We start from the raw sequence: 11475 nt of genomic DNA on the forward strand, positions 1-11475 counted from the left end.
CTTTGTAGACCAGGCTGGCCTCGAACTCAGAAATCCGCCTGCCTCTGCCTCCCAAGTGCTGGGATTAAAGGCGTGCGCCACCACGCCCGGCGGCCTTGGACTTTTTAAGGCTTCAGCGTCCTCATCTGCAAAAGGAACAAGCTAGCATAGTATAAGTAGCTGCCGCAGTTGAATGAGGTAATGTATAACGTAAGTCATTTGGATAGTGGCGTGCAGGCTTGAGGAAGTTTTCTTCCTCTCTCAGTGGTGCTGTGAGCACGATGCCAAGATAGGGAGGTCTCTGTGAAACACTGCCGCGTTCCATCGCAGTACAGGGTGTTGAGGGATCTATTCCTGTACAGATGGAAACTTGTTTTAAAAAGACAGGTTCTCACTAGATAGCTCTGGCTGAAACTCAGTCTATAGAATAGACCAGAGTGGCCTTGAATTCACAGAGATCCACCTGAGTGCTGGGGTAAAAGGAAGACATGCGTCACGGAGCCTGGCAGAGACTATACTTCTAATAAGGTGAAACCTTATCTCTTAAATACATATCTATGGGGTTCAAAACTGAAAGGATATAAATAGGCATTAGCCGTGAGTCTTCTCCCCTTACTCTCAGCTTCTCAGTTTTCCTCTCCAGAGACACTTCATGTTGTACTCCTTTGTGTTTCTTGCTGGGGGTTTTTATATATACACAAGTAAATATGTAAATGTGTTTTGACTTTTTAATGGTTTTTAAATTGTTAATCTTATCTGTATGAATGATTGTGTACATGTATGTATGAGTGTATGTCTGTGCACCTTCTGTGTACCTGGCGCAGGTAGCTATAAGAAGGAGGCAATTGATCCTCTCAAACTGGAGTTAAGGTGGTTGTCAGCCATCATGTGGATGCTAGGAATCAAACCCTGGTCCTTTGTAAAAGCAACAAGTGCTCCAAACTGCTGGAGCCACCTCTCCAGCGTTTAAGTGCTGTTCAGGAGAAGGAACAGTTTGCAGGGTGGGGTTGTTTTTCAGTGCCTAGTACCAGCTCAGCGCTAAACCATCAACAGCTGTGCAGTGATTACTGTGTAAACGTGGAGAACCAAGAAACACAATGATGTCACTGACCTGATTGAGCCCCTGAGTCGTCTCCTTTGACTGGTATTTCTCAGATTTGGACTTTTGATAGCAGTATTAAAGAGGTTTCACACAGTGCAGCTTAGGAATTGACACTCACCTGCCCATTTAAAACCAACTTTGGCTTTTTAGAAAAACTCTGGTTCTGCTTTCCTGGCTCTGGGCCAATCTTTCATTTGCTGTGGCCAGGTGCCTCTGGTGGAGATGCAAGGGCTACTTTGAGGACGCATTTGGACTGTCCATAGTAGGACGGCAGCCGTCTTGGCACACTAGGTGTTTAGTTTGTGACAGATTTTCACTGTATATCCCTGGTTAGCTATAAACACTCTACGTAGCTCAGGATAGCCTGGCGCTCATATCAGTGCTTCTGCCCAGCCTCCCTAGAGCTCTGACTGTAGCTGTGACCTTAGTTATACAGGATAGATGGAATGTGCATTAGGACAGAACTAAGTAAAGGTACCAGTATATGGATGTGTATATATATTTACATTTGTGACACTGGGGATTGTCATAGGTCCTTGCATGCAGACAAGTGCGGTACAATTAAGCTGTCCCAGCTGTTTTAAAAACATTTTCAGGTTAAATCAGGGTTTCACTAAGTTGTCTGTGCTAGCCTTGAAATTATGATCCTCCTGCTTCAGACTCTTAAGTAGCCTGGCCAAGGTGACATTCTAAGCAATGTCTCTTAAATTCTGCAGCCCTTTCCAATAATTGAGTCATCTCTCTCTCTCCCTGCGGCTCAGCAGCCCAGTGTTGCTCTGAGCAACTCTGTATTCTGCAGGTGTGTCGAGGCAAGAACACGAGAGTCTGTGGGCGCCAGAGAACTCTTCATCGGAGAGTGTGTGTGCCATCAGTACCAGTCCTCTCACTTCTCATTGTTTGCTGCCCTTGGATTCTTGCCACAGTCAGGAAGAGTGTACGCGTGTTGCCTGTCAGACGTATTTAGTGAACTCTTGATACTAGTAAGGGCATCAGCCACCAAGGAGAACAATTTCCCAGCTGGTGATGTACCTTGCCCTTGATGGTTGGTTGCTCAAGTTTACTGCACATAAAATGGAACCGTTGACTGATTCACTACGAGTTAAGTTAACGCTTAGCTGGGAGGAGAGCCTGCAGCACTCAGCTGTATCTGCAGTTCACCTGTGCAATGGGAGCCACTGCCTCAGCTAAGAAAATGTCCTTTTTGGTTTTTTTTGCAGGAAATGTAACACCTGCTCACTATGATGAGCAGCAGAACTTTTTTGCCCAAATAAAAGGCCATAAGAGATGCATCTTATTTCCTCCGGATCAGTTCGAGTGCCTCTATCCATACCCTGTCCATCACCCCTGTGACAGGCAGAGCCAGGTGAGCTTAAGTGGTTGAAGAGGGTGTATAGCTCTGGGCTCTAGGAATGCCTTTGACATCAGAGGCTGGAATATCTTTGCCCTTCCCTTTGGGGGTGCCCTTCCCTAAAGGTCTGCTTTACTACTGGTCTTGTCTACAAACAAGCCCAAAGAAGAACTTCACAGTGTAGCCTACATGTTCCAGGCTCCCATGATGATCTCAGATATTTTTAAGTATAAACAGAGCTAATTGTTAGAGGACAGACCCCTTCATTAATGTTGGAAGACTTAGATTCCTTAGTCTGGGTTGGTTGGCTTGTTTGTTTGTTGCCTTGGTTTCATCAGTTGCGAATGCCTCCACTGACTTTAACAACTGTTCTCTTTTATTGTGTATGCTTCTTCTTTTTGATAGGGAGATAGGTAAATACAATATTTTCTGTGTATGAGTGTTTTGCCTGAATATATGTATATTTACCATGTGCATGCCTGGTGCCTGTGGAGGCCAAAAGAGGAGGTTGGATCCCCTGGGACTGGAGTTACGGATGGTTGTGAGGCCACCATGTGGTGTGGGAACCAAACCTGGGTCCTCCACAAGAGCAGCCAGTGCTCCTAACTGCGGAGCCATCTCTCCAGCTTCTGACATCGTCTTGAGGAGGAGAAAGATGCCTTGCTATTTCATGTAGCAGTCTTCCGGTTAGAATTTGTTTGGGGGAAAGTTTGGAAAGGTGTGGGTAATGGATGAATCCTTACTCCTTGTGTCTTAAGGCTTTGAGGAGTTCCTCAGAGCGCAGGAGCACTGAAATGTAGAAATCGTTATAGTGTAACCTGTGAGTTGCTCTCTGAGAGGCCAGGTAATATCTACTGTGTCCTCTCCATACAAACGGAAATCTTTTCTTTCTTTTTTTTTTTTTTTTTTTTTTTGGGTAAGCTGCGTTAGCAATCACTGGACTGACCTTTTTTCTCTTTCTTGACCCTTAGGTGGACTTTGACAATCCTGACTACGAAAGGTTCCCCAATTTCCGAGATGTGGTTGGTTATGAGACAGTGGTTGGCCCTGGCGATGTTCTTTACATCCCGATGTACTGGTGAGGAGGAGAGGGACGAGGGTCTCTTGAAACACTTCTTCTCCTGTTCCCAGAAAGCTTTGCCTGAGTCCCTTTTCAGTTGTGTCAGGATTATCTACCTGCAGGAAGATGAGCATGTCCACACTGAGCACACTGACCATAGAGGACAGCTCTCTCTTAAAAGGAAGACATTTCCTCAAATCCAAAGAGACCTGTAGTCCCTGTACTACCCCTTCATTATTTGGAGACCAAATGCCCCAGCCCCCAGCCCCCAGCCCCCTGTATGTTTCACAGAACGAGCATAAAGCACCTGTCTTTACCCTTTCCTTTAACTGAACTATATGAGTTTTTCATCCTTGTCTCTGGAAAGTAAACAGGAGCCCCCCCCCCTCCACCCACCTCCTATTCTTTTTCTTTTTCTTTTTAATAGGTGGCACCATATAGAGTCATTACTAAATGGGGGAATTACCATCACTGTGAACTTCTGGTATAAGGTGAATATATTAGTGAAGTTTTGTTGTTGTTGTTGTTGTTACTGATATGTACAGACAGACCGACATAATTTCTTTTATTTGTGTTTGTGTGTGTCGTGTCCATATGGAACTGGGGCTGGGGTGAAGTAGCCATAGAATTAAGTGGGCTGGCGTGGGCTGGGGTTGTTGACTCTCCCTGGAAGTGATTTGCAGGGAGTTAGAAGGGAGGCTGGGACTAGAGAGGCAATGCTGCAAGCCTGGTTAAAGGTAGTTCCTGAGCTCCTGCTTCCTTTGTAGGGGGCTCCCACCCCTAAGAGAATCGAATATCCTCTCAAAGCTCATCAGAAAGTAGCCATCATGAGAAACATTGAGAAGATGCTTGGAGAGGCCTTGGGGAACCCACAAGAGGTAAGGACTGACAGCATTCTCTGTAGCTCCTCTGTTTTAGTAGCTGCTGTCTTCTCCATAGAGTTGATTTGTATATTTAGGAAATCTTGTTTTCTGTCGAGAGCAGGGCTTGACTGGTGGATCTATTATAATCTGTTCCATGCTAGTAGTAATGTCTGCCTCGGGGCGTGTGTGCCATCTGGGGACCCCTGAGCGGATTCTTCTGGAATGGGAAGTGTGGAATAAGGCATCTCCCTGTGCTCTCCCAGCTGGGCCAGGGCTGCTCTAGGTAGTGCTGAGTCCTGCTTCATCCCCAGGTACATTACTGGTCCATTGGTAAAAGAGGGAGGTGTGTCTTTTACTTGCCTTACCCTCCTTCCTGTGGTTTGTCTCAACATCAGAGGTGCCTGTGGGGCTGAGAGCACCAGTACTAACTGCAGGTGGCCTTTTGAGGATGGAGAAGCATTTAAGATTCTTCAGGCACATTGGAGAAGCCCACAGACACACTTTTCGGTGTTTAGAGGTTATTGGCTCCTCAGACCATTTCCTGTTTGATGGGTGCTGCTTGCAGATACACAGGGTATTATAAAAGGGAAGGAGAATAAACTGGACCTCCAAAGGGTCACTGTCATAGAGTATTAAGTTGACATTCAGGAGAGTTGATTAGAAAACTTACAAGAACTGAAGAGCATTTGTCCCTGCCCTTAGCTGGAGATTGCATGTCTCTAGGTACACCCAGTCCTACGCCAGGATCGGGAGATAGGCAGTTCTGATTGGCTTCTCATATCTCTTTACAGGTGGGGCCTTTGTTGAACACCATGATTAAAGGCCGTTACAACTAACCTGCCAGAGGTCAAGGCCTCCTGTCAGGTGACTGCTATCCTGTCCACATGCTTCGTTGATGATGAGGACAGGACACTCCAAGCACTAGTATTGCACGCTGCACTTAATGGACTGGACTCTTGCCATGGCCCTGGAGGCAGGTGTCTGAGGCGAGGCAGGGTAGTTGACTCCACTCCCATTTGGAAAGGTTTCTCACCCTTGCCTCTTGAGCCCCAGAACCTTCCCTCTTTGCCCCCCTGAAGTCCTGCATTTAGTGTGTGGAGTCCCAGCTTCTGGTTGTAATCATGTCTGTGTTAGTCTGTTAACCTCAGGGTGTATGTGTGTGTGTACATGTGTGCATATGCATGTGTGTATACACACACATGCATGTATCTGTTCCTTGTTCCCTCTTCCTGGGTCAGGATGTCACTTCTGGCTCTCAGCTCCTGTCTCCTGAAGCCTCAGTGCCTCAGCCTGGGAGGAGAGATGCTCCTGTGTCCCTACAACATCTGGGCTGTGGTGCCAGAATGACTCCGCACATCAGTCTGCCTTCTGCCAGTTTTTGCAGCATAGTCAGGCTACAAACCAGGTGGCAATAACTGCTGGGGCCCTAATGGGGACATTGAGAAGGAGGTTTATCTTTGGGAGGTAGCCTTCTAGTGGAAGAGGATTAGATGAGATTCCAGTTGAAAACTACATGCTTAAGCCATACATAGAAGGAAAACTTGGGGACCTGAAACCAGGATTGTGCATATGTCCAAATACAGGCATTTGCAGCCGTTCTCTTGAGTACCAGCTCCTGTCCCTGTGCTGCACTGAGGGATTCTAGCTCTGACTTTTTTGGGCTCCAGGGGTATGAACCTCTGCATGTGTGTGTACACAGCTGCACACTTGTATGTATGTGTGATCACACTTGCCATTCTTCTTGCTCACTAAGGTTCTCAACTGCTAACATTGTCCAGTGTGACAGTACAGCGTGAACCCCAGATACTGCCTGACTCAGCCTAGAGCTTTTACACTCAGATTTTAGCCATCCCGTCTTGGTCAGATCTTACTGCAACCTACCTAAAGCTGACTGGCTCAAGCCTCCTAGTCCTGTGTCTTTCCCTGTCTGGACCACATCCCTGCTCCTGCTGAGTAGATGAATTGGGGTCAGACTTAGGCAGCTAACTCAATACCTTTCATCCACCTCAGGGCAAGGGGAAAAAATGTCCTCTTGCCTCTTATAGCCAGCGCCTCTGCCAGACCCAACAAAGCGTCGCATGTGAGCTGGAGTAGAGCTGGGAGAGCTTGGAGATAGAATTTACTTTTCTGTTGGTAGCTGTTTATGGGAGCCCTCCTCAGGGCTGCAGCTTATAGCTGGGCAGCTCAGCGTTACACAACACAGAGCGCAATCATTTGTATCTGTTAAGAGGGAATGGGGCCCCTGCAGCTTGGCGAGTGGTGGCCCCGTGTCCACTTACCTCAAGTTCCTTCTCTGTCAACCGTCAACCTTTTTTTCTCTAAAATCGGAGTTGGAAGTCTGATTTTATTCTTTTCTTTGTCACCTTTTAATCCCCTTCCCTGTAGCTTTGACCTCCGGTGTTCAAGCTGTGGGTCTTAGCCCTGAAGCTCAGCTTCAGTGCCCCGTGGACTGAAAAGATGCTTGTGCACCCTGTGTGCGTTTAGGGGCGGGAGCTTTAGTGCCCCGTTCTGGGGGCTCTGATGCAGTGTGGTTGTGCAGACCTGGTACCTTCTTGAGTATGGCTCTTTAAATACAGCCAGTGCTGGACAATGTGATTGCGGTAAAGGCATGCCTCCATCTCTTTTGGGAAAGAGGAATGCAGCAGAAGAGGGGGGCAGAGTGGTATCAGTTTGGCCACCGTGGTGGATTTTCATTCTCCGCAGATCTATGGTCCTGGCTCTGCCCTCAAAGGTGTCTGGGATGTGTGGCAGGGAGTCTGGATCTGCTCGGTTGACCCTTCAGTGTAACTCTGCTCTCACGGGTCTGACCTAGGGTGGCTGAGGGCAGGGAGAGAGAAGGTGAGCTTAGGCACCATCACAGGATTGGCCCTGATGCTGGGATGATGTCATGGCTGTTCCTGATCTTAGACACCTGATGTGTACCTGTTGTTTCCAGCTCTGTCCCTCACAGTGCTGCGTGGTAGCCCCTTTACAGATGAAGAAACCACTGAGAGTAGGTGAAGAGTGGTAGACAAGAGCAAACCTAATGCCATTTAGCTATAAACCCACTACTCCCCTGCTCCTCCATTTCTTCCAAATGCTGTTGGTTCTCTACCTCACCTCAAGCCTCGTTCCCTAGACAGTGTGCAGGTAGACTCAGGCAAGAGGGTGTGGACGGGTGAAAGGCTTTGGGGGTTCCAGCTAGAGACATGGAAAAGCTGCCTAGAAAGCCATCTTAACAAGCTAAGGGTTCTGGGAAGCAGCAGAAAAGTGAGCTCCGGCCCTGCTGAGGAAAGGGGTGCTGTATGCCCCGTAGCTCCTCTCACCACACCTCTGTGTGCTGAGAAGTAGCTCTAGTAACTCCATTCATGTTCTGCTGGGCCACTTCCTCCTGGGGATGGCAAGCAGGGTCTCACCTAGGCTAGGGTCTCAACCCTAGGGCTGTTGAGGCTCCAGTTGTACTTGCAGCAGAGCAGGCATCTCTATTGTGTACCCATTCTAGCCAACGGCCTGGGAGTCAGACGTGCCAAGGAAGGTGGAGAACTGGGCTTGTCCAGGGGTCAGCCATCTTGCAGGCTCTCGTGTTTATACCAGCAGTACAGTGAAAACTACTGTTTTGTGAAGTCAAATATTTGCTGGGGGGTTAGAGTTATGGGGTGGAGGAGGGGCTGTTCTGGGCATCAGTTGAGCAGATGCCCAGGATGCCTGGGGGAGACCAGCTTCCCCTACAAATCAGAGCTCTAAATTACAAGGTTTTTACCAACGCGAACAGTTGGGGGAAGTCGTCTGCTCTCATTTGCGTAATGGTTTCTGTCACTGGTGATTAGACACAGGATGAAGGAAAAGAAATTTGACAATTAGGAATGAGCCATCATTAATCTGAATCTGTTAGGAGACAGAGAGGGGAAGGCTCCTTACTATTGGGCCAACCTAGTATGGGGAGACACTCCCTATCTCTGACCCCAGAATCTTGTGGGCCAGGTACCCTTTTGGAGTTCCCACAAGTGTGGGTAGAGCTTGCATGCCTTCATAGACTGGAGTCCAGTCCCAGCTTGAGGTGGGTTTGCAAACAGACATCTTTCTGCCTGAGCCCTCGCAGTTGAAGGTAGGTAGGCTGGCTACCACGTGTGCTTAGTTACAGGAAGGATCTCTGTAGTAGTCAACACTGTTGCGCTCCACCTGTGACAGGGATCTGTCACTTTGAAGCACTTGAGCTTGTGCGGGAAGCCTGAGCTTCATCAAACCCCAGACACTGGTGGAAGTTGGAAAGGAAACCGTATGAAGAGTAGCAGAGCCTAGGTGTGTGCAAGGAGGGGTGTGAGGAAGAGCTGGGTCCAGCACAGGCTGTCTGGGAGGAGACTCAGCCTCTCAGCAGCATTGTCTTACTCTGGATCAGCAAGCCACTGCTGTGGGGAACATTGAGGTTCCTGGCTCAGTGACCCAGTGATGTGGCTATTGAAAAATGGAGAGTCCAGCGTAGATCTTCCAGTGTTTGCGAGTTACCTCACCACTCACCCCCGTCCCTGTAAACGCCTAAGAATATTAGTCTGTACCAAGTAGTGGTCCTCACCATTAGTGTGTTCCTTAGACCCCAGGCCCCCTCAAGGCTTGGAGGGGGCTCCTCTCTCTCCTTTCATAATGTGAACTTCTCAAGGATGGTGCTATCTCAGTCCTTGGTAAGTTCCCTACCTCTGTTGTCTTTCATCCTTCAAAACTTGGTGCAGAATTTAGCAAGGGCTACCAGCAGGGACCCTCTGACCAGGTGTGGGGATGGGGATAGCTCAGGGTTCTAGAGGCCAGGCCTTTCCAGTTCCTGTTTCTCTTGGTGTCCTCTTAACCCATCTTTAAGAGGATCCTTGAGCTTTCTCCTACCTAGGCTCTCAAGTGGCCTCTTTACTAAGGCTCTTTTCCTCAAAGACGCTCTCTGGCTCCAAGTGCTGGGCAGCCTGGCTGGAGGATCCCTCTCCACAGGGTCTGTCCCTGCCCCTGCTTCACTTCTGACCTCAGGTAGCTTTGTTGCTGTGTCCTTGCTGAGTTGCTGTGTCCGTCTGCTCTGTCCACTTACCATTCCTCGGTCTTTCCATGCTGGGTCATTGTCTTACTCTGGCCATCCTTCCTACTTTTTCTTCAGCCAGCTCTGTTTAATTATAGACCTATAGGGTCCTGCCTGGAGCCCCGTTGAGCACTTTGGGGACGTTTCTGGAGGAACAGAGGCTCAGAAACTGGTGTCCTCAAGGCCCATGGGCCTGTGGTTAGCGAAGCCTCGGAGACAACTGGGGAGGAACTTGGAGAGGTGAAGGACTTGGTGAGGAGACTTGGAGAAAGAGGCCAGGCTTGGGAAAGCAGGGTGGCAGGAGCGAGCTCTGTGTTTCCATGAGTGTGTCCTTGTGCCTTAGGGTCCAGCAGTTCAGGGATGAGGGGCATTTTCTGAATGTCTCCTAATTTCTCTCAGGTCTTTGGCTCAGTGTCACCAAGTTTGACAGACCCCTTCGTTCCTGAGCTTGCTAGAAGGGAAGCAGCACGTTGAGTGGTGTGGTGTGGTGTGGTGTCACGAGCGGAGGCCTCCCATGCAGAAGGCTGGGGTGGTAGGGACAAGAGAAAGGGCCCAGTGGTCGGCTTCTCACCGATGACTCTCCATGCCTCAAGAGACTAAGTATAGTAGTTGGTTCAAGAAGTTACTCTAAAACTGCCTGCCCTCTTCACCTAAAGTCTCTTCTCATTTCGGGGAGGAATGCAAGTCCTTAATTTTCAAGGGAAGACAGTCAGTCTAGTGTTTAAAAGCATTGTCTGGGGTCTGGTCCCTTTGGTACATTTCTAGCTTGCTACTACTTACCAGCTGGGTTTGACCTTGGTTGATTGATTGAACCTGAGTCTCGGTTTCCTTTCCTATAATGACTTGTGGGGGTGGGGGTTTGAAAATATCTACCTCAGGGTTGCTGGATGAACTGAAATGATGTCTGTAAAGCTTTAGCACAGTGCCTGGCAAGCACTTAATAAACGGCTGTGGTGGTGGTGGTTTGCAGTATGTGACTTATTTTAACAACTTGCCTTCAGTGGTGTGTACGATGTCCAGCGACTCAGCCTCTCCAAACCCATGCATGCCTCTTCTGCCTGGTCAGCCAGACTCCGGCTCATTGCCGCCTGGTGGTCTGAGCCCCTCACTGACACATGGTGGGAGCTCAGTTGCCCCTCATCCCACCCGGGGAAGCTACTGCCTCTCACATACAGAGGCACTGGCAGAGGTGTGAGCACCTACCCCTGCTCATGCCTGTCTCCCAACTGTCATTAGGACCTGTTGCCACTCCCTTCCAAATTCCTCTGGAAGAGAGTGACAGCTCAGGCCCTTGTGGCTCACTTTTATGACATTCAGCATGTTTAAATGACACAATGTGTTAAGATTGCTCTAGGGCATAGGGAATTCCAATTGAAGAAAATTGGTGGGTGTTGACATACTGTCTGTTAAGTGCTTCTGTCCAGGCACTGTGCTAGTCCCTTGCACTGGGTGCTCTTGGCTCAGTAGGGAAGTTAAGGATGCCCTGGACAAGCACTTCACTCAGCTGGGATATTCACAGTAGGGTAGGCCTTCTATGGAACACTACAGCCTGAACTGATAACTGGAAGACAGGTAGCTCCTTGGGTTGCAGAAAAAGTAGAAGGCATGTTTGTGCCCAGCTTTCTCTTACACTTAGTCCAGAGTGTGCCAGAGAAAAGCCTAGGTGGAGTAACACGAAAAGAAAACTCTGGTTAGTCACAGAGATCTGTCAATCCGTTTGGTTGCTGGGCTGCATTCATTGTGAAGGGCAGACAGATTGGACTGGGCCATTTAAAGTGCCCCGCTGTCCTCAACGTTTAGCCTAGCCGCTAACTGGGTTACTCAGGCTTCAGCCTGAAATTTACTTGGGTGCGTGGGGTTCCCCGCACCTCCCACAATGGGATGCCACTGATCTCCTGGATTCTGCACCACCCCTGGCTGCCTCCCTTTGTCTTATGGTGTCTCTGAGCAGCAGGGCATTTAGAGTCACCTGCAGTCACTACTTTTATGTAACTCAGGCCTTGGCTGTCTACCCTATTGGACCAGCCAAATTTATTGATTTATTCTTTTTGCTTAAGACCCGTTCACTTGGTCATCAGGGTCAGTCCTGTC

At 48.8% G+C, this 11475-nt stretch overlaps 1 protein-coding gene across 1 annotated transcript in view; it reads left to right on the top strand.

Annotated features, from left to right (window-relative positions):
* Hif1an (hypoxia inducible factor 1 subunit alpha inhibitor) overlaps positions 1-10343 on the top strand; it is a 13760-nt gene extending 3417 nt beyond the window's left edge. Inside the window, exons 4-8 of the mRNA XM_021152512.2 lie at positions 2299-2444; positions 3401-3507; positions 3917-3980; positions 4257-4367; positions 5144-10343. Of these exons, the coding sequence (XP_021008171.1) occupies positions 2299-2444; positions 3401-3507; positions 3917-3980; positions 4257-4367; positions 5144-5188 (473 nt within the window). The 3' untranslated portion in view covers positions 5189-10343. The remainder of the gene's footprint in view (positions 1-2298; positions 2445-3400; positions 3508-3916; positions 3981-4256; positions 4368-5143) is intronic.
* Positions 10344-11475: the final 1132 nt, after the last annotated feature.

The sequence above is a fragment of the Mus caroli genome, chromosome 19, assembly GCF_900094665.2.
Source record: "Mus caroli chromosome 19, CAROLI_EIJ_v1.1, whole genome shotgun sequence".
Taxonomy (NCBI): Eukaryota; Metazoa; Chordata; class Mammalia; order Rodentia; family Muridae; genus Mus; species Mus caroli.